At 35.2% G+C, this 24,677-nt stretch overlaps 1 protein-coding gene across 1 annotated transcript; it reads left to right on the top strand.

Annotated features, from left to right (window-relative positions):
* Positions 1 to 9,941: 9,941 nt before the first annotated feature.
* LOC103251370 (transcription initiation protein SPT3 homolog) lies at positions 9,942 to 24,208 on the top strand (the record flags this gene model as incomplete). The annotated part of the gene is made up of 4 exons (XM_021708512.1): positions 9,942 to 9,995; positions 10,471 to 10,557; positions 13,955 to 14,045; positions 24,069 to 24,208. Coding segments are annotated over exons 1-4 (372 nt in total), but the record flags the coding sequence as incomplete, so codon positions are not given.
* Positions 24,209 to 24,677: the final 469 nt, after the last annotated feature.

Raw genomic sequence — 24,677 nt, forward strand, 5'->3', positions numbered from 1 at the left:
GCCAGAATGACCAAGAAAAATAGAGAAAAAGCCCAAATAAACACAATGAGAAATACAAAAGAGGAAATCATGACTAACCCCAAAATACAAAAGATTATCAGAGTTTACTATGAACAACTGTATGGAAACAAACTTGATATCCCTAAATGAAATGGAGGGCTTGATGACATCACTCAACCTCTCCAGGTTGAAACAAGAAGACACTGAGACACTAAATAGACCAATAACGACCCATGAAATTGACTCTGTCATAAGAAAACTGCCTACAAAAAAAGCCCTGGACTGGAGGACTTTCCAGCAGAATCCCACAGAACATACAAAGAGGAGCTGATACCAATCCTATTGTGAAAGTATTTCAGGCAATTGATTAAGATGGAATTCTCCCCAAATCTTTTTATGTAGCTAACATCACACTGATCCCCAAATCGAGTAGGGATCCAATGAAAAAAGAGAACTATCCCTTATGAACCATTATCCCTTATGAACATAGACGCAAAAATCCTTAACAAGATTCTACCAAATCGGATCTAAAAACACATCTCAAAAATCATCCAACATGACCAAGTAGGATTCATCCCCAGGATGCTGGGCTGGTTCAACATCTGCAAGACCTTAAATGTAATTCAATCAATAGATGTAATAACGAAAACCATATGATTATATCATTAATGCAGAAAACATTTTTGATAAAATCCAGCATCCCTTCTTGTTAAAAACCCTCAAATACCTAGGCAAAGAAGGCCATATCTCAAAATAGTAAGCGCCATCTACTATAAACCCATAGCTAACATATTGTTAAAAGGACAAAAACTGGAAACATTTTCCTTGAAAACCGGAACAAGACAAAGCTGCCCACTCTGATCTCTCTTTTTCAACATTGTGTTGAAAGTCCTAGTTAGAGCAATTAGACAAGAGAAGGAAATCAGGGGTATCCAAATAGGAAAAGAGGGAGCTAAGTTATCCCTCTTTGTTGACAATATGATCCTATACCTCGAAAATCCAAGATAATCTGTCAAAACCCTGCTTGCACTGATAAAGGACTTTGGTAAAGTCTGGGGGATACAAAATAAATGTGCAAAAGGCAGTTGCATTCTTATACACCAACAACAAGCAGGCAGAGAAACAAATAAAAAGCACAATACCATTCACAGTAGCCACACAAAAAATGAAATACCTCGGCATCTTCCTAACAGACAAGTGAAAGACCTTTACAATGAGAACTACAAAACACTGCTCAAAGAAATCCAAGAAGACACAAACAAATGGAAAAATATTCCATGCTCATGGATAGGAAGAATCACCACTCTTAAGATGTCCATCCTACCAAACACAATCTACAGATTCACCACAATACCCATTCAATTACCAGCATCATTCTTCTCAGACCTGGAAATGACAGTACAGAAATTCATATGGAAGCATAAATGACCACGAATAGCCAAAATAATCCTTAGCAAAAGAAACAAAGCAGGATGTATCACACTTTCTGACTTCAAACTTTACTATATGGCTCCAATTATCAAAACAGCCTGGTATTGCTACACGAACAGGCATACAGACCAATGGAACAGAACAGAGATCCTGGAAGCAAAACCTCAATTTTTCAACCAACTCATCTTTGACAAAGTCTCCAGTGACAACCACTGGGGAGAGGTGAAACTATTCAATAAACGGTGCTGGGAAAACTGACTCCTCACATGCTGAAGATTGAAACAGGACCCCCTACCTATCACCGTACACAAAAATTAACTCTAAATGAATCAAAGACCTAAACATAAAACCTCAAACTATGAGAATCTTAGAAAATGCAGGAGACATCCTTGTGTAAATTGGAACTGCCAACCAACTCCTGACCAAAACCCTAAGTGACCATACCATAAGAGATAAGATAGATAAGTGAACCTCATCAAACTGAATAAGCTTCTGCAAAGCAAAAGAAACCATCAGTAGAGCAGGAAGAGAGCCCACAGAATGGGAAAAAATATTTGCCAACTCTATATCTGACAAAGGCCTAATATTTAGGATCTATAAGAAACTCAAATACGCCAAAAGGAAAAATACAGCCCCTTTAAAAAGTGGGCAAAAGGCATGATAGACACTTTTCAAAAGAAGATACTCAGGCAGCCAACAGACACATGAAAATGTGCGCAGGCTCACTAGTCATCAGAGAAATGCAAATAAAAACCACATTGAGATACCCCCTAACCCCAGTAAGAATGGCTGTTATCAGTAAACAAACAACAGATGCTGGTGAGGATGTGGAGAAAAAGGAACTGTTTTACAGTGCTGGTGGGAATGCAAACTAGTGCAACCTTTTTGGAAGACAGTATGGTGATTTCTGTAAGAACTAAAAATTGATCTTCCATATGACCCAGCAATCCCCCTATTGGAAATATACCCAGAGGAACTCAAGTCATTCTACCAAAAAGATACCTGCACATGCATGTTTGTTACAGCTCTATTCACAATAGCATACAAAAGGAACCAACCATGCTGCCCATCGAAGCTGGACTTGATTTTAAAAATGTAGTACATATACACAATGGAATATTATGCAGCCATAAAGTAGGACAAACCTATGGACTTCAGCAACTTGGATGGATTTAGAGTCAATCATACTCAGTGATTTATCAGAAACAAAGAACAGAGTACCATATGTTCTCACTCATAAGCAGACCTAGAACAACTATCATAATACTGTAAAAAAGAGATTGGCAGTAGTGAGAAACTGCCAGGGGTAGGAAGGGATTGGCAGTTGAGAGAAACTGCTAGGAGAGGGAGGTGCACACCTCATCAACAAAGGTACCTGCATAATGAACATTTGTATACCCAACCCTGAATTGTACCCCACATCTTTAAAATTAAAAAAAATAAAATAAAATGAAAGTAAATAAGTGGTTTTATAGGTAGATTTTTCTACACAATTTAAGATTTGATTTAGTGACTGTATCTTCTTCTCTTCTGAATAACAAGTTAATCTGGGAAAGAAACATGAATGACTTGATGTTAAACACTTATTAATCAGTGCTAGTTTTGCATGCCTGGGAATCTCAGGTTTGTCGTGAGGGTTAGATGAGATAATATATAGAAGACACGAGGCATAGGATAGTACATTCAATAAATGTTCACATAACAAAGGAGTATTTGCTTCTTTTTAAACATGGTTGGTACATGTGCTCATCTCCAAACTCTCTCAAAACCCCACTAAGTAACAGCAAAATAATTTAAAGGCATAAACCTACAAAGACATAAAAAATGGGAGAAGACCAAATAGAAGATTCTGGAAACTTAAAGTGGGTGAAAGCTGAAGTACCAGAGAAAAATAAAACCTTGGAACATGAAAAGCTCAGGATCAGCCAGGCTCGGTGGCTCAGCCTGTGATCCCGCGCCTTTGGGAGGCTGAGGTGAGTGGATTGCCTGAGCCCACGGGTTCAAGACCCGCCTGGGCAGCGAGACCTCATCTCTACAATAAATCAAAAAATCAGCCGGGCATTGTAGCGCATGCCTGTAATTCCGGCTACTTGGAAGGCTGAGGCGGAAGGATCGCTGGAGCCCAGCAGGTCGAGGCTGTGGTGGCTGGGAGCAGCCACTGTACTCCAGTCTGGGTCACAGAGTGAGACTCCAACTCAAAAAAAAAAAAGAAAAGAAAAGCTCAGGATCAAAAGTACCTCTGAACCAAGAAGCCATGTATGCAATTAAAAAAAAAAAAGGAAAATTGGGAGAAAGTTAAGGTATAATTTCATCTCAATACCATTTCCATAGAGGCAGTCAACTTCCTCTTTGCCATTTTGACAAAATAGTACAAGTCTACTCTCTGGAGAGGTTAAATAAAAAAGATCTATATAGTATTAGAGATCCCAGACACAAATCCACCAACATTTAGTTAATAGCGATTCCAGAAAAAAAGAAAGAAAAGAAAGCAAAAAGAAAAAATATATTCAAAGTAATTCAAGAATATTTCCAACATGTGAAGGACAAGAATATACAGATTGAAGTATTCCTGTATATAGCCAGCAAAATATTTGAAGAAAGACCCTCATCAAAGACAGCATCATGAAATTTCAGAATTTAAAGTATAAAGAGAACAATTGTAAAAGTTTCCCAGAGTGGAGGATGAGTCACACAGAGGCTTAGAGTCAGAACTGTTTTCTCAACAGCAACATTTTAAGCTAGAAGACAATATAGCAGTGTCTTTAAAATTCTGAGAGAAATGATTTTTAATCTAGAATTCTATATTCAGCCAGATGATCAATTGAATATGAGGATGGCATAAATACATTTTCAGGCATACAGGATTTTTTTTTTAAATTTATTTCCTATTTACCCTTTCTTAGAAAACTGTCAGAGGGATGTATTTCGGCTGTAGCGCACCACAAGGGAGAGACATACATGTTGCAATTTGGATTCATTTTAGTTAACTGCCTGTTAAACAAAGAAATCAATTTTTCAAAGGAATGTAACAAAATCCTGAGTTCTAACAGTGTATTATTCACAATACTCCAGTAAAAATCCCAGATTACTTAAAATCTATAGTAACAGGAAAACATGACCCTGACTCTGGGATGACACAGATGTTAAAATTAGTACACAAGGATTTTATAACAGCTGTTATAATTGTTCATGAGCTAAAAAAGAAACTTTCAGAGAAAATATGCTCTGCCAAAATAAGGAAGTAAATTAAGAAAGAGTAAAAATGGAGTCAAGAAGATCAATATCCAAAACAGAAGAATAGAAAGGAAGTCTGGAGACCTCCAAAGGAGATGTCTCATCAAAAAAAGTGAAAATACAGCAAAACTGAAGAACATTCTGATACATTTTAAATCTTAAAGAGTCTGGTATTAAATAGCATTAGGTTAACAAAACAACAACAACAAAACCCTAAGGTAATTATTAACCATAAGGAAAACCAAGAAAACAGAAGGAAATTTGATTATAGTGGCCAAGCTGCTAAGAATGTTTACATAATCACAATAATATGAACACTTGGTATTAATGTAGCAAAAAGAATTTATATTACATAGATAAGGTTAAGAGTGGGGGATGGAGATGGTTAAATCTGGGATGTCTAAGAACACTACATTTTTTTTCACTTCATAATAAGAATTCAGTTGATATTTAAGCTGAAAAATAAAGAAAAGAATGACATGCTTATTTCAAATGTAGAGGTAAATAACAGAAAAGCAAACTAAAAAAATTAAAAGTGGTTGCTACTGGAATCAGAATTACAGACTGGGAAGAAGTATGGCAAGGTATTCCTATCTATATTATAAAACAGTATTGTTTTACTTTTAATATTATGTACATGTAACTTAGATTAAAAATTTTTTTAAGTTAAAATTAAGTATTTATAAGACACATAGCACAGTGCCTCATTCAAATTAGGGGCTCAATATCTAGTAGCTATTATTACTACTAAGATTATTAATTCTCCTACTAATTAATAAATTTACTGATTATCCATGACAAAAGAGAAACATAAACCTACAAATCTAAAGAAGTTATTTGAGCCAGGCTCGGTGGCTCAGCCTGTAATCCTGCACCTTTGGGAGGCTGAGGTGAGTGGATTGCCTGAGCCCGCGGATTCGAGACCCGCGTGGGCTGCGAGACCTCATCTCTACAATAAATCAAAAAATCAGCCAGGCTTGGTAGCGCATGCCTGTAATTCCGGCTACTGGAAGGCTGAGGCGGAAGGATCGCCGGAGCCCAGCAGGTCGAGGGAGCAGTGGCCGGGTGCGGCCACTGCACTCCAGTCTGGGCGACAGTGAGACTCCAACTCAAAAAAAAAAAAAAAAAGAAGTTATTTGATGTATACAGGATTACAGAGTTACTTAGTGGTTGAACTAAACTGTACTCTCCTAACAGCAGATTAGGAAATTTCTCAACTCCAAATTCTTTCAGTGATGTCATGGATGTTTTAGAGAGAACCTTCAAGATTATCTGTGACTGGCTAGTATGGTTACAACCAAAGCAGTTTTATCATAGCCTAACCTAGAATCTGGCCTAATAGATAATATATGTGTGATAGATAGACTGATGGATAGAAAGACAGAATAATACCTTTCAGGCCAGGTAACAACCTTGCCAGATGTTCTGCCTCTTCATTATGCTAGCTCACCACAACTCCTGCTTTTTAATATTTACTATTTGTCTTCTAAGGAAAAATCCAGGGGCTAAGGCAACATCAAAAGGAAAGAGCTGCAATAGAAGTGTTGTTAAAACATTTTCAGTATCTTAATAATAGTTATCAACCTAATTCATTAAAACTTTTTGGAACTTTAGAAATCTTTGTGTAGAATTTATGTGAGCCCTAACCAAATGCAAGAGTCACAGACTTCATCTAGCTCAATCCATTTATATTGCAGATGGGAAAACTGAAAAATATAGAGAGGAAAATGAGTTGCCAACATTTAACAACCATTTATAAACTGCATGTCCCAGAGCAGTGATCCTGGACCTATAAGTATTATTCACAAGGAAGTTGGGAAGCAGGAATGTTAGGAAATTGTTGAGACAGAAGAAGAAAGTTGGTAACATGTACAATTAAGATATTGTAAACTGAGCATTTAAAGTTCCATGGCTAAGTTATGTGATAAACACTGTTATATGAAGATTATCATAGATCTTATGTCTTTGAGAAAATTATTTTAAAGCCTACATTTTAAAGAAGAAAGTGTTGCATCCTACAATGAATCAAGACTTTCTCATAATTTGAATATAGTAGGTTCTCATAGATGTAGAACCAACAGAATATATATGTGTGTGTATGTGTGTGTGTATAAGAGAGAGAGAGAGGGAGGGAGAGATTGAGAGAGAGATTGAGAGATTATTAAAAGGAATTTTCTCATGCAATGACTAAGGTGAGAAGTCTCAACATCTTCTGTTTGCAAGCTAGAGACTCAGGAGAGCCAATACCAGTCTGAAAGCTGGCAGCCTCAAGACACAAAAAGTTAATATTTTGGAATGAGACCAAAGGTTAGAAAAGACTAATGTCCCAGGTTATACATTCAGGAAGTTCTTTCTTACTCAGCCTTTTCTATTCTATTCAAGTCTTCAATTGACTGGATCATGCTCACTCACATTAGGGAGGATAATCTGCTTTACTCAGTTTACTGATTCAAATGTTAATCTCATCCAGAAGCAACCTTACAGACACTCCAGAATAACGTTGGACCATCCCATGGCTCAGTCAAGTTGAACATAAAATTAATCATCACAACTACACAAAGGCACAAAGAACCAAAGTATTGGCGCTTAAATGTAGAATTATATGAGAGAAAAACAAGAAATGTAATGAAACTGAAGGTATAGAGAAAAATCTGTAAATCATTTGGGCATTAGAGACCACTTTGAAGTTATATAATAGTGAGTTATCGTAGATCCTAGAACACGAATTTGGACATTATATTTGAGGGAGATCATTTTAGTAGTTAAATCTAGGACACATGACAGTTTGGAGATATTAAAACTTATAAGCCAAAGTGCAAAAATCCTCATAGGCCTATATTAGGATAAATGAAAGTGTGTGGAAATAAAAAAGCACATTTGAGACCCTGAGAAATTAATACAATGAAAATTGATGAAGCCAAAGTTAGTGAAAATATGATACAGTGAGAAAAAAATAAATTTTAGTGTTAGTGTCATTAATTAATAGCAATGAGAAACTGAGAGGAGATTTACATGTGGGATCAAAGATGTTGCATTTGAGGTGACATGTAAAAGTGTACCTTTTAATGCTCAGCTTCCAAATAAAGTATCATAAAAAATTTAAAATTCAAACATAAGTTTTAACATGTTAGAGGATTGTTCTAATACTAAACAGTTGTTACAAGTATAATATTATATTTAATTTACTTTGAAGAATAGAAATAATAAAAATCGTAACTGAGTAACTGAGTTGCTATTAACACTGAAGGATTTAGAAATATTTGTGATATTGGTTTCCTGGTTCTAGTCCTGTTTTCGCCAGTCTTGAGCTCAGCACCCTGTGGAACTGGACTACCAAGTAGCTAGCCTGTTTTTTTAAGTTTGTGTTGTTAAGGTGGAATTTCTTTACTCTTTCTGGTAGGCATTGGCAAAAATTTCAAGAAGTAAACCAATGGGTAGTGATATAGGTGACCTTTGCACAACATGAGTTTGAACTGTGCCGGCCCACTTATATGTGAATTGTTTTCAAACAAACATGTATGGGAAATGCATATTCCCAGGATGCCAAATCCACCTATAGGAAGGGCCAGCTTCTTATATATACGGGTTCCGCAGGGCTGACTGTAGGACTTGAGTTAGCTTAACTTAAGTACGGGGTATAGACTACTGTACATACTTTAGTATGAGTTACTTTATTGATTAGTAAGATTGCTTTCCTTGCTGCTTAGAGGATAGGAGGCCAGAGTTGGAGAGAGGTAGCTTTGGAGCTCGGGATATATCAGGGATAGGCAGGCCTTGGAAGGTAACATATGATACCTTCCAGAGGCATATTAACTAGGCAGAGTGCAGTACATACTAGGGAGTACTAGCATTGCTGTTATTAGTAAGAATACAATATGAGTTGAGAGAAGTTAGAAAATCAGATAGATGAAAATCAAAGATAAGCTTTTCCTGATAAATATGACAACATAACCATGACATAAATTTTAGATCCTTACAATAGTCATGTATTGATCATGAAAAAACCCAATGAATAAAGGTGTTGAAGTCTTCTATGTCTTTACTTTTCATTTTCATTCTTTTCCTAGTTAATTCATTTGTAAACTGACATTTTGGAGAGTGTTATAGAGATTATTTATATGTAGTGTGGATAAACTATTGATTAATTGGGAAAACTAGGGATACATATTTCTCTTGACCCTTTTTAAACATGAACACAATTACTTTATCTGTATTGTGTTTATCCATTTTTAAATCATCACCATTCTTCATTTAAGAAAATAAAGTTATTTGACAGTGTTATCTCCTGATTCTCTGTATGTGTCCAGGCAATTGGATATGTAACCCACATTCTTCTCCACACTGATTGCATATACTTTAGACTGTGACAGAAAAGTTTTTTATTGAAAAAGCATGTGTACATATATTTCCCTGACACTCTCCTAGTTTTTAGAAAAATATGTTCATGCCTGCTGAAAACTGTTAGTTTATTTCTGGGTAAATACATCATCTTTTTACACCCCCCTCACCTAGATTTCTTTTTAAATGGTTCACAGTTAAATTTAAATTTCTATATTTAGGTAGGATTATGTTTATATACCAACCACCAGTATCCAGAAAATTCATTGGTAAAACTGACACATAGGGAGTTTATAGTCTATTTTGTATTCTGTGTGTTTAGAGAAGGTTTGAAGCTTGCCTAGCAAGATGGCTTAAACATTCCAACAGAATTTCTTTAGCACAAATGTGCTATTTGATTTCATATAATTGTTAAGATAACAGTATGTCAGTTTTAAAAGATTAGTTCTCAAGAATGTGTTAGATTTATTATTTTCCAAGAGAGATAGATTCAGGAACAGCTTTTACATGTAAATATTTTTATTATAGTTCATCTTGGTTAGAGGTGGTTTGGTGCAATCAGCATGGTTTGATCAAATTTGGAAGAAGTTACAGGCACATTTTTATAGTGTTTTCTCCCGCATCTTTATTTTTTTCAGATGGACATATTTTATGTTTCTTCCAACTAATCAAAATAAGAAACTGAGTTTGCCTGTGCCAAAAAATAGAGCTATCGTTTTTCACATTCTTTTATTTTCCAGGTCATTTTCAAGTAAGATTGTGTTTCTAGGGATTTTAAATTCCTGAAAAATCTTGACTTTGTAGATACAAGGGCCTAGATGAACATTTCAGGGGGAATCTAACTTTTCATGCAGTAATGTTTTGTGTTGTACATTCTAGATACAGTTAACTTTTTGTGTGCATGTGATTAGTAAGGAAAGAAATTAATGCAGTCCAGTATGATGATTTATGGACTGAATCCTTTACCCACTGAAGACTTGCCAAAACTAAAAGTATTTTTTTCCTTTGGATATTAGAAACAGCTACTGTTTTTGTTGATCTTTTAAAGTTCTGAATGGGCCTATTTCAAATCATACCAGCATGGGAGCTTGGATTAATAATATACTTATTCAACTAGTGATACTGAGTGAAACCATTGCTCACATGAGTATGAAGGATAAAATTTCATAAAATTATTTTCAGGTGCATTAATGCATTTCTGGAAGCTGTGCATGATTTTTCTTTTGCATGAACGAAATTAAGGATTTCTGTTTATTGTATCAGTTACAGGTGGACTCATAAGTTAATTTAATTGCATTTTTTGCATCTTAAAATATAAAACATTTTGCTTTTGAAAGCAATAACGTGATTGCTGTATTATTCCCAAGGGTTTTTAACTCCTAGTATATTTATCTCTCTAGATATTATGATTATATTATATTTAATTTATATTATTGAGAAAAATGCCTAAATTTCCTTTATTGTTAGTTACAGCAAGCTGCTGAAGTTTCTCAACTGCGGGGAGCAAGGGTAATTTCTGCTGAAGATCTTCTGTTTTTGATGCGCAAAGATAAGGTAATATAAAATAATTTCATTATACTAAAATGCCAAATGGTGTGCTTAATTGAATTTAAATGTGGAAACTGTATACATTTGTTATATAACTTTCAAGTTAGAATCATAACTGATGTTTTAGTCTTCATAGTTTACACAACAAAATGAGTTCACTTCAAGAGAATTGATATTATTTTTACATGAGCAAAAGTACTATGTATAAACTATGCCAACAATTAATCCTCCCTTATCCTTATGTGTGTATTTAGATATTTTTATTGCTACATGATATTCACTAAATATTGACTCTGTGCTTTGTTGTCATAAATGAGATATAAGTGAATGGCATATTTATTTTTGTTCTCATTTTTGTAGATCAACATTCTTGGGATTATACTTTCATAGAGTAATTTTTTAAACTTCACTATCAAGAAACTTACCATCTAGTTTAAGAAATCTGTATGTGTGATCCAGTTAAAGAAGCACGTTAATATTTACAGAACTTCAAACTTGTGTAATTAGACAGAGAGGCTGTAGGATTTGTTGAAGTGAAGGTTTCTATTTAGAGTGAGGCACACACAATCTTATGTAGAAGGGACCAAGTACAAAGAAGCTAACCAGGATGCTGGTTCAGTAGTCAAGGCAAAGTATGATTAGTATGGTGGCTCTGAAAATGAATGGGAAGGAAGAATTCAGCGAGATAATGAAGAATAAGAATTTGCAGGACTTGGTAATTTCATTATACATTATAAGTCATATTGAAACTAGGAAGGCACACCTTGACAATGCTCTTTTACTATACAGTTAGACTATAAACCAGAATATCTTTACCAACCAAGGACATCACTGTGATATGATAGTTCCCAGTTTTCTCATCTCACTCTTCAAAATGGTAATTTTATTTATATGCTAACATATTCCAAAAAGGAATTTAAAGTACCTTAAACATTGGTAAAATATCAGATAAAATGAAATTAAAGTGATGAATGGAATCAGAGCAAAAAGAAAAGAAGGGTAGACATATGTACAGGTATATTTTTTTCCTCTTAATAATTCCAGTTTATATTCAGACAGTATTCATTGACTACGAAACTGTGTTTTACACATTGCACTAAGCATCTTCACTTCTTTTTTCATTAATTCCTCACAATAAGAATGTAAGATAGGTACAACTTTTCTTGTTTTGTAAATGAAATAAGTGAGATTCAAAGATTATATTATACTTCTGGCCCTGCTGAGCTTCAGTTGTAAAACTGCTTCATGTTTCCCTCTACAAAAAAAGGAAATGATTATATCTGTCTTTGTCTCAGGGCTATTGAAAATGTCAAATGACATACATGGATAGAACTTTGTAAAATGCCATATGTTTCAGCTATTATTAGAAATCTTAAACCTGACGATCAGGAACCAGTGATAATACATTCTGAGGATAACACACAACAAGCTACTACGAATTGCCCTTCATTTTAAAATTAAACAGTATTGTAGTCAAATAAATCTAAATAAGACCATCATTAAGACCTAACTATTATTCATCAGCTTTGATTTTCATAAAAATTTTTCTCAGATTACAGATTTTCCATAAATATGGCACATAAACCAACCCTTCTAACAAAAAGAAAAGATTCTCAGAATTTACAAAAAATAATAAAAGGATATTATTTGACTTTTTAAAGGAGTTGTTCCAAACTCATTGCTGGATGTTTATAAATCAATTTTCTTTTTCTTTTTCTTTTTCTTTTTTTTGAGTTGGAGTCACTCTGTTGCCCAGGCTGGAGTGCAGTGGCATGCTCATGGCTACCCCAGCATCGACCTGCTGGGCTCCAGCAATCCCTCCGCCTTAGCCTTCCAAGTAGTATAGATCAATTTTTAAAAATAAAATTTTGTCTTGAATGTATACAGAATTCTATAGCATAAGTATAGTCACCTTGGTATGGGGAGGATAATATCACAATCTTCAAAAAATTGTTTTAAATTTTTTATAAGGCAAAAAAACAGTTACAAAAAAAGTCCTGCATGTTAGTCAGCAATGGACCACATACAGTGCAATGATCTCATAAGATTATGATGAAGCTGAGCTGAAAAATTACTATCACCTAACCATCATAATACTAGTGCAATACGTTACGTGTCTATGGTGTGTCTGTGGTGATGCTGGTGTAAACAAACCCACAGTGCTGCTGGTGGTATAAAAATCCACCACATATAATTCTGTATAGTACATAATACTTGATAAAGATAATAAATGACTATACTACTAGTTTATGTCTTCACTATATTATTTATCATTTTCATAGATTATATTACTTCCATTTACTTTAAAAAAAAAAGTTAACTGTAACTCAGCCTCAGGCAAGTCCTTCAGGAGGCATTCCAAAGGAGGCAAAGATATTAAAGGAAATGACAGCTCCATGCCTGTTGTTGCCCCTGAAGACCTCCCAGTAGGACAAGATGTGGAGGTAGAAGACAGTAATACTGATGATTCTGACCCTGTGTGGGCCTATGCTACTGTGTGTGTTTGTGTCTTAGTTCCTAATTTAAAAATATTTAAAACCAAAAAAAGTTTTTTAAATATAAAAAAGTGTATAAAGTAAAGATACAAAGAAATAATATATTTGAATAGTTATATAAGATATTTGTGTTTCAAGCTAATTATTATTACAGAAGGATCAGAAGGTTTTTAAAAAATGTTTACAAAGTAAAAAGGTTACAGTAAGCTAAGGTAAACTTATTGAAGAAAGAAAATTTTTAATAAATACAATGTAGCATATGTACCACTTTTATGTAGTAGACAGTAGTGTACAGTAATGTCCTAAGCCTTCAAATGCACTTACCACTCACACACTGACTCACTGAGAGCAACTTTGAAATCCATTCATTGTAAGTCCCCTAGGCTTAAGATTTTTTATCTTTTGTATTGTATTTTTACTGTGGCTTTTCTATGTTTAGATACATGAATACTTACTATTGTGTTACCCTTGCCCACAGTATTTAGAACAGTAACATGTTGTATGTATTTGTAGCCTAGGAACAATAGACTATACCATGTAGCCTAGGTGTGTAGGAGGCTATACTGAGTTTGTGTAAATGTACTTTATGATGTTTGCAAAATGACAAAATCACCTAATGACTCATTTCTCAGAGCATATCCTCATCATTAAGTGACACATGATTATATTGTGATTCTGGAATATCTGGATACTTGTAAATGGAAAGTGTTTTTAAAAATACTTGTGGTTTATCTTTTATATTTAATTTGATGAGTACATTTTTATTTCATAGTATTATGCTGTGGATTACTGTATTTCCTCCAGTGATCCAGGGGTACAAGTTTATTAAATTTAGTTGACATAGTAGTCTTGAATCAGTAAAGTGAATATATGTATAATTTTTCTTACTTATTTTATATTTTTAATAGAAAAAACTTAGAAGACTGCTAAGATACATGTTTATCCGAGACTACAAATCAAAGATTGTCAAAAGCATAGATGAAGATGATCTCATAGAAGGTAACCTAAACAAAACAATAAATTATATTTAATATAAACAATGGCTTATGATACGTGTGCCAGATGACACATTTTGGAATGTCAATGTATCTATTCCGTCAGAGTAGAATATATGTACTCTTTAAAAGTAATATGGTTTGGAGATTGCCTAAATATTTATTAGTTGGCAGTTTAATTGTGTGATTTTTCTATTTATATGACTTCATAGGAATCTGGTTTTACAGCCTGGGCAACTTGGCAAGACTTCTTCTCTACAATATATTAGCCATGCATGGTGGCACACGCCTGTCGTTACAGCCTCTTGGAAGACTGAGGCAGAAGGATCACCTGAGCCCAGCAGGTTGAGGCTGTGGTAACTGTGGTTATGTCACCGCTCCCCAGCCTTAGCAACAGAGTGAGACTCTCACTAAAATTAAAATTAAAATAAATAAATAAATAACATGTACTGCTTTACATCAGACTGACATGAAACTAAAAATTTGTGTTGAAACCAGGCTTGGTGTCTCAGCCTGTAGTCCCGTGCCTTTGGGAGACTGAGGTGAGTGGATTGCCTGAGCCCGCAAGTTCGAGACCCGCCTGGGCAGCGAGACCTCATCTCTACAATAAAAAAAAAAAATCAGCCGAACGTGGTAGCGCACGCCTGTAATTCCAGCTACTTGGAAGGCTGAGGCAGAAGGATTGCTGGAGCCCAGCAGGTTGAGGCTGCGGTGGCCAGGAGCAGCCACTGCAATCCTTTTGGGCGACAGAATGAGACTCCAACTTAAAGAAAAAAAAAATTGTGTTGATACATAATATAATGATTTTAATAGGCATAATTCTGTGGTGGATTTAGAGAGCCAGAACTATTATTTATCCTTGAAATTAACACATGATTTTTTTGGTTAATTACCAATAAAAGATATCTGATATGACACCTTAATGTGATGTGTTATTTCTGTGCTGTTTGAAATCTAATGAAAAGCATAACACAAAGTTAAAAACCTTCTTTATTCAATCTGTCAACTCAATTCCCTATTAGAATATTTAGAAAAATATTAAGCCGGGCTCAGTGGCTCAGCCTGTAATCCCGCACCTTTGGGAGGCTGAGATGAGTGGATTGACCGAGCCTGCGGGTTTGTGACCTGCCTGGGCAACTTGGTGAGACCTCATCTCTACAATAAATCAAAAAATTAGCTAGGTGTGGTAGTGTGTGCCTATAGTTCCAGCTACTTAGAAGGCTGAGGTGGAAGGATCGCCGGAGCCCAGCAGGTCGAGGCTGCGGTGACCAGGAGCAGCCACTGCACTCCAGTCTGGGCGACAGAGTGAGACTCCAACTCAAAAAAAAAAAAAAAAAGAAAAAGAAAAAGAAAAATATTAGTGTTACAAAATCCAACAGTGCTGAACTAATTGAATCTAAATAAACATGTATTTTTAGAAATAGCTCATATGTTTTGTATTGATTATAGTCATTGCATAGTAGAATTCACTGTTAACTGATACACTGTAAATTAAGACACTAAACAAACTTTATTGTATTAAGAATTCCAGAAAACTAAAGTCAATAAATTTCAAAAGAGAACTAGTTACTTTCATTTGCCATCAACCAATCAAGTGAAATAGCCTTGCAAAAAAAAGACATTTCTGATGAAATATATTACACAATGTTACCTATTTAATATCACTGCAATTCTCATGTGATTTAATTTCTGGAAAATAGTTCTACAGATGAATTTTAATGTTTCTTTTTATGGAACACATAAAGAATACAGACTTGAAGCCGGGCTAGGTGGCTCAGCCTGTAATCCCGCACCTTTGGGAGGCTGAGGTGAGTGGATTGCCTGAGCCCGTGGGTTCAAGACCCGCCTGGACAGCGAGACCTCATCTCTACAATAAATCAAAAAGTAGCCGGGCGTGGTAGTGCGCGCCTGTAGTTCCACCTACTCGTAAGGCTGAGGCAGAAGGATCGCCGGAGCCCAGCAGGTCGAGGCTGCGGTGGCCGGGAGCGGCCACGGCACTCCAGTCTGGGTGACAGAGTGAGACTCCAACTCAAAAAAAAACACAAGAATACAGACTTGAAGCAAAACAGACCTGGATTCTAGTCAACCTCAGTTCTCTGCTTTCTCTGTGTATGGCCTTGATGGTCTCATTTATAAGAGGGGAATTATACCACTTAACATGTAGAGTTCTTGTGAGAATTCAGTGTAATATATGAAAAGCACTAGATATATCCCTGCCACTGAATAAATGATAGAGGTTAATACATATCTAATCCTGAGGCAGGACTTCTGCAATGGCTATGTCAGAAGCACGACAGACTCTCTACCCAGTGAAACACATTTAACTGCTAAAACAATTTTTTTAAAATCACTTAAAATCTCCAGAAATTGTCTTAAGCATATACATGGAAGTGGAGAAACACATTTAAGAAAATCTACTAAATCTTTTTAAGAACAGTGAGAATTTGTTGTATTTAAATCATGACCTGCTCTTATGGTCCTTCACCACCTCCTCCTACTTCCACTCTGCCACCTTAGCTCAGTGTGACAGAAGTTCTGCTCTGGGTGATTGTAGCTAAGGACACTGGACTCTTACTCCTCCAGCTCCCAGTTTAGGGCAACAATTCACTCAGAAGGGGCAGGAGACAGGCTTCTCTCATCCCTCCCAACTCCATGTTACAGAAGCTCTATTCTAGGCAGGCATAGCTAGGATGATTGGGGCTCCCTCCTTTCACTCATCCTCTACTTATAGGGTAAAAGCTCTACCTCAGACATGGCAGGCTGAGAATATTGGGTCCTGATTGCTGTCACCATAGCTCTCTCATGGAGAGCAAAGCTCCACACCAGAATGGTCAAACCTGTAAGACTAGGGGCTACTGTCCTTTTCTAGAGCTGCACTCTCAGATCCAGGAGAGTCTTTCCAGGAGAAGTTGATTGCTGCTCCAAACCCCAGTTGCAGTACAGTGATGCAAAGGTTCAGCTCAGGGGGAGGGGCAGGCCTTAGGAATGGAGAATTCTGCAGTTCTCCGTAAGGAGACTGACTATTTGGAACAGAGCAGAAATTTACACCTAAGTACATTGTGAAATAAAAGAATAGAGAACCTGGTGGTGAGCAATTAAAAAGAGGCTTGTAGCTTCATAATACTGGTGGCAACAAGTAAAGCAGTGGGTCAGCTGGAAGTTAAACAGAGGAAACAAGGGAAAGAGATAGCTTAGAAGAGCCTTCCTATGGTCAGCAAAACGGAAAGACTGCCAACACTTTGATTTTTCGAAAGGGCTCTGTTATTTAGATCAACGAACCTCTGGTGCAATTTATGCTCAAGGGTATTATTAAAAACAGTAGAGAAAACAGCTATCAGTTAGTGGAGTCAGAACAGTGAGAAACTTAACTGGGAGATCAAGAAAAGTGGAAGCCTTACTAAAATTGTAGTCATCCCTGGTTGTGGAGAAGACTCTTTGCATATTAATGGCTCTACCCTCTGAGAAACAACAGCAGAGGCTGCATACTGAAAGGGAAGAGACTTCATTGTACTAGTTACAAGTCACTAATGTTAGTGACTTAGCTAAGTCACTAACCAAATAAACAATCAAACACTGACAATAAGCCTCAGGAAGGAGAGGGACTTATTATCTAGAGTTACTACAATATATTATCTAAAATATCCATTTTCAACAACAACAAAACACTAAATATGCCAAATATCAGGTAAATGTTATCCATAAGAAGGAAGAAAAAATGTAGAGGCAGATAATAAAAGTGGCCTTTTAGGGGCCCAGATGTTGGACTTAGCAGACAAAAACTTCAAAGCAGCTATTACAAATATGTTCAGGTAAATAAAATAAACCATGTTTAAAAAACAAAAGGATGACTCATATTTTTGTTGATACTCATAAAAAATAGAATTATAAGAAAAGAAAATAGAAATTATGAAGTTCAAAATTGCAATGACTAAAATTAAAAATTTAGAAGAGGATCTCAACAATAGTTTTCAACTTGCAGAAAAATCAGTGAGCTTGAAGACATTATTAAAGATTATGCAATCTGAAGAACAGAGAAAAAATCATGAAGAAAAATTAACAGAGTGATATGTGGAGTACCATTGTATCAACATACATATAAGTAGGAGTACCACATGAAGAGAAAGAGAAAAGGAGCAGAAAAAAATATCCAAAGAAATAATGACTGAAAACTTCCCAAACTTGATAAAGAATTTTCATTATACTTACACAAGCATCTCAACAAGCTTCAGTTAGGGTAAACTAGAAGAACCTATTCAAGGACTCTATGTAATAAAAATGTTGAAAGACAAGGAGAAAATCATGAAAACCACAAGAGGAAAGCACACCATCACATACTAGGGAGCCCCAACAATATTAACAACTGACTTCTCATCCACAATAGAGGTCAAAAGGCAGTGGAATGACACATTCAAAGTGTGGAAATGTTGGCTGCCTACATGCATACATTCTTAAGTCCTTTCTGGATAGGTTGTGCCCTCTTACATGCTGAAGTCTTCTTTGTTGACATAGGCCAGAGGCATTGATGTGCAGCAGGTTTCTTTAGTCATTAACTATGACCTTCCCACCAACAGGGTAAATTGTATCCACAGAATCGGTCCTGGTGGCTGGTTTGACCATAAGGATGTGGCTATTAATATGGTGACAGAAGAAGACAAGGGGACTCTTCAAGACCGTGAGACCTTCTGCACCACCTCCATTGAGGAGATGCCCCTCAATGTTGCTGACCTCATATGAGAAGGCCTGTCTTGCTACTTGTCCTAGCCAAGGTTCAACCTTGAGGACCTGAGGAGCAACAGAAGGGGGGAGAGAAGGGAGCCAAGGGATGGACATCTTGTCATTTTTTTCCTTTGAATAAATATCACTTTTTGAGGCAAAAAAAAAAGTTCAGAAAGGAAGAAAAAAAAAATCTTCGCAAGAAACTTATATCCAGCAAAACTATCTTTCAAAAATGAGCATAAAAAACATTCCTCAATAAACAAAAACTGGGAGAATTCCTTGCTATCAGATTCATATAAGAACTACTAAAGGAAGTTTTTTAGGATAAAAGCAAGTTGTACCAGACTGTAGTTAGAATCCACACACCTATAAAAGATAATTAAGTACATAAATATAAGACATAGTAAGATTGTATATTTCTTTTTCTTATTTTAAACTGATTTATAAAGCAACTGTTCAAAATAATATGTATATATAGAATTCTAATGTTGGGTCTATAACATTTAGAAATGTAATAATATTTGACAATAACAACACAAATGAGATAAGTGATAATAAGACTATATTGTAGGAAGGTTTTAAGGGTGGAGCCCTTATGAGATGAGTTTAGTGCTCTTCTAAGAAGAGATACAAAAGAGTTGCTTCCTGTGTCTCTGCTTTCTACCATGCAAAAATAAAACACAAGCATGGTCATCTGTAAATAAGGAAGCCGGCCTTCACCAGGTACCAGATCTGTTGACACCTTAACTTGGACCAGCCTCCAAAACTGTGAGAAATAAATGCCTGCTGTTTAGGCTACCCAGTCTGTTGTGTATTTGTTATAGCAGCCTGAACTGACTAAAACAGACAGATATGGAAAACCCACAGCTGACATCATACTTAATGATGAAAGACCAGATGCCCCCTTCCACCTCCACTACCACCACCAAAGATTAAGGGATGAGACAAGGTTGTCTACGCATGCCACTTATATGCAACATTGTACTGGAGATTTTAGCCAGGTGCTTAGGCAAGAAAAGAAACAAAGGACATCCAGGTTGGAAAGGAAGAAGTAAAACTATCTCTGTTTACAGATGACATGATCCTGTGTGTAGAAAATTACAAGAAATCCACTAAAAATCTATTACAACTAATAGATGAGTTCAGCGTGATTGCAGGGTACAAGATAAACATGGAAAAATCAAGTGTGTTTATGTATGCTAGTAATGGAAATTCAGAAATGAAATTAAGAAAATTATGCCATTAACAATAGCTTTAAAAAGGATAAAATATTTTGGAATAAAATTAATCAAAGACATGAACACTGAAAACTACAAGATATTTTCTTTAAAAGAAAGAAGGTCTAGATGGAAATGGAAAGACAACCTGTGTTCATGGATTGGAACATTCAATATTATTAACATGGTAGTGTACCCCAACTTGATTTGTTGATTTCATCTGCTTTTTTTAAAGAACCAATCGGGGTGATTCTACCATTCATATGGAAATGCCAGATTGTGGCATGGAAATGACCCATATTCTATGTCTTGATGGACCTAGACTAGTCAAAACAATCTTGATAAAGACAAAGTTGTAGAACTCATACTTACTGAGTTCAAAACTTACTGTAATTAAGACAGGGTGGTACTGGCATAAGGATAAGCATATTGGTCAATGGAATGGAATGGAAGCTTTCACATTTAGGGTCAGTTGATTTTGACGAGTGTTTCAAAACTGTTCAATTGAGAAAGAATAGTCATTTCAACACATGGTACTGAGTCTACTGGATATCCACATATAAAAGAAATAATTTGGGTCCCATCATAACACACAAATACACAAAAGTTAACTCAGTAGAGGATCATAGACCTAAATATAGGGACTCAAATTATAAAATTCTTAGAAAGAAATACAGGAGTAAATGTTCATGATAATAAATAATGGACTCAGCCCAGATGTCTGCCAACTGATAAATGGATAAATAAGTATGGAATACTCATACAAAGGAATATTTTTTGACTATAAAAAGGAATTAAATTCTGATATATGCTGAAACATAGATAAATCTTGAAAATATTAAGTAAAAAAACAATCACTGATGCCATATATTTCTGTTTATGTGAAATGTCTAGAATAGGCAAATCTATAGAGACAGAATGTAGAGTAGTGGTTGCCTGGAGCTGGGGGAGGGGAGGGTTGAGATAGAGAATTATTTAAAGTCCCATTTCTCAGATTCAATTAACTAAATCTTAGTTCAATAGAATTCTAAATAATATATTTATCCTTCTTTATGGCTGCATAATATTCCATTGTGTGTATATTACCACATTTTCTTTATCCAGCAACTTGGATGGATTTGGAGTTGATCAGTGATCTATCACAGTAACAAAGAACAGAGTACCATATGTTCTCACTCATAAGCAGACCTTGAACAATTACAATACTGTAAGAAAGTGTTTGGGAGTAATGGGAAACTGTCAGGGGAGGGGAGAATGGGATTGGCAGTTGAGGGAAACTGCCAGGGGAGAGAGGGGCATGCCTCATCAACAAGGGTACCTGCATAATCAATGTTTGTATACCTAACTCTGCATTGTACCCCACATCTTTATAATAGAAAATTTTTTTTAATTCTAAATAATAAACTCCAGAATTTTTTTTTTTTTTTTTGAGTTGGAGTCTCACTCTGTCGCCCAGACTGAAGTGCAGTGGCCGCTCCCAGCCATCGCAGCCTCGACCTGCTGGACTTCAGTGATCCTTCTGCCTCAGCCTTCCGAGTAGCCAGAATTACGGGCGTGCGCTACCATGCCCGGCTGATTTTTTGATTTATTGTAGAGAGGAGGTCTCGCTGCCCAGGCGGATCTCGAACCCGCGGGCTCAGGCAATCCACTCACCTCAGCCTCCCAAAGGCGCGGGATTACAAACTGAGCCACCGAGCCCGGCCTTTAATTACTTGGAAATTAAGAGATGTACTCTTAAATAATTCAGAGATCAAAATGGATATTATGAAAAGCAAATACTTTGTACAAACATCTCTAGGACTCAGTGAGCGTAGTCTTGGGCATTGAAATGAGGAAAATGCTAATAAAATTAGGCTAATAAAATTAGGAGTAAGTATAACGAGAAAGGAAAATCTAATTGTAGGACATTAGATATGATCTAACCTAATGGAAAGACATGTCATTCTCTCAGACAGAAGGCGATATCACAAATATATCAATTCAACCAAAATTAATAAATAAAATGAATATATCTAGATTTAATTTCAGTAAGGTTTTCTGTTAAAATATTCTAACATATCTATGGGGGAATAAATATTCATGTGTAGCTAGAAAAAGTTTGCAAAAGAAATGAAATGGAAGAATAAGAATATACTATGAAGCCTATGGTGGCATAGAAGATGAGACGTATATAGATCAGTGAAACAAACTAGAAAATCTAAGAAAAGAATCTGGAGATATAAGAATTTAAGATATGACAAAAGGACAGTTCAGTAAGAAAATATTGCATTACTTAATCACTGGTACTATACGTGTAACTAGCCACTATTTGGAAGAGAACAAACGTGAACATAGAAAATTTACCATATACAAAATAAATTTCAGACATAGTAAAGAAAAACAAACAGAACAACACAACAAAAATCTGTAAAAAAAATATGCGACATTGCATTTACAATCTGTAGAGCTGGAGAGAAGACATCTCAAAGAAAAGTTATAAAAGATAAATTTTTCTGACATTGTAAAAATTTTAAATTATTTTATAGCCAAAAAATGCCCTAAAATCCATAGGCAAATGAAAGGCTAGAATAAGTATTTTTATTTCAGGTGACAAAGGGTAGTATAAAAGAGCCTTGTAAATTGACAAGAAAAAGACAACCCAATTGAAAATGGGCAAAGGATAAAAAATAGGCAATTAACAGAAAGTCTTACTCAGCTGACAAACATATAAGGAAAATGTTTAGATTCAATAAGGAAATTCAGTATTTTAATCACAATGATATATCACTTTATACTCATCATATGTTTCCCGTGGAGAGGAAAGGCACTCCTCATTGTTGTTGGAAATGTGAAGGGTTAATGGAAAAAAACCTGATAACATTTGTCAAAATGTAAAATGTTTGTACCCTTTAAATCATTAGTTTCACTCTTGTGAATCTATGCCATAAAAATAAAACTAGCCATACAAAACACCATATGAATTTCCCCCTCAGTTACAAAAACCAGAAACAAAATATATGCCTATTAACATGGGATTGGTTGGAAAGCTGTGGTACATATATAGTATACAATATTATCTAGCCCTTATGAAGGAATCAGGGCTATACCAGTGGATAGATTTTTCTCTCATATTGACCAAGAAATGTGAAGTGCCAAAAAAAAAAAAAATAAAGAGGAGGAATATTAAAAGAATGCCCTTCTAAAAATTAAAAATGAAAAATACACTTCAATAAATTAATGTACTTATGTGGCTATATGAGCATGGAGAAATATATGGATGGTACATATTGAGTGATTAAAATTAGTTACATATTGTAAGTTGACTAATAACACAAAAGGGATGAAAATGGGAAAAGGCAATCAAGCATTTTAATTATACTTATAGATATGTATTAAAGCTTTTTGAAATAAAATTTTTAAAGGAAACAATGAAAAGAAAAATTATCTATGGACCAGAGAATAGTAAAGATTCTTGTGTCTGTATTGGTGTATATACATTTTAAATGTTCTATAGCCTTAGTCTGTCAAATTTTGAAAGATGTATTCAAATATCTCAAAATGATTGTGCTTTTTATTAAGTTTTCCTTTGTGTTATTCACTTTGCTATTATTTTGGTGCAAAAAAAGTGTGTGGCTGTTCATCTTCCCTTTGTTAGTAGATAATATTTTATCCTGTCTTATTTAGTGTTTTTGGTCTTGAACTGTATTTCCTAGTATTAATGTTATCAGTTCTGCTTTATTTGCTTATATTTGCCTAGTATATCTTACTCATTTTTTCTAATATCATTTTGTTTCAGATGTGTCTATCATAAATACTATATAACAGTATTCTTTTTCCAAATGTGGATGGCCCCTGCCTATTTTTATAAAGGATTTTAATCAGCCCTTTCACACTTATTTTGGTAATTGATCATTTGGTTTTATCTTGTTAGTCTAATTTGTGACATGAATAAATGATTTAATTTTGTGTGACTTACACTTTTATTTTGTATGCAAAAAAAATTTAGGATTATTCTGAGAGAATTTCAATTCTGAATTTTACATGCAGTTTTTAATATGTGTAATGATTAGTGTCAGTGTAAACCTATTGAAAACTTTTTTTTTTCCTTCATGAAGACAAATTGAGTGGCAGCAATAATGCAAACAAAAGACAAAAAACTGCTCAGGACTTCCTTAACTCTATTGACCAGACAGGAGAACTTTTGGCAATGTTTGAAGATGATGAAATTGATGAAGTTAAACAAGAAAGAATGGAGGTATAGTACATTTTTCCTTTTTTACAGAAATAAAACACCATTGCAGTGCCTATGCTATTTGCTTCTATTATTATGTTCTTTAAATGTTGTCTGAAATCTCTAAATCAATGGTTTTATGTCTGACAGCAGCAGTGTGCAGAGGGGTAACCCTTGACTTTGGGAAACAATTTTTCTCCATTTCCTTTTTTGAAAATGAATAAATCTCCTTACCCTGGGTTTGACATTTACTGATTTTATTTTATTCCATAAAAGTTAATTTGTAATTAAGTATTTATGGGGTTTTTTGGTCCCAAATTATCCAGTTAACTTTGTCAACAAAGTGATTCTTACTGCTTTTGTGTTGCTATATAACGTAAAGAGTTATTTTTCAGGCTATATTGCAGACTGTGGTTGAACTTACTAGCTAGGTAGCATCGAGGGCAATTACATGCTTTATATCACTGTAACACAAAGTTAGTGACATGTATTT

The sequence above is a fragment of the Carlito syrichta genome, unplaced genomic scaffold, assembly GCF_000164805.1.
Source record: "Carlito syrichta isolate Samal-C Ts95f unplaced genomic scaffold, Tarsius_syrichta-2.0.1 Scaffold141887, whole genome shotgun sequence".
Lineage (NCBI taxonomy): Eukaryota > Metazoa > Chordata > Mammalia > Primates > Tarsiidae > Carlito > Carlito syrichta.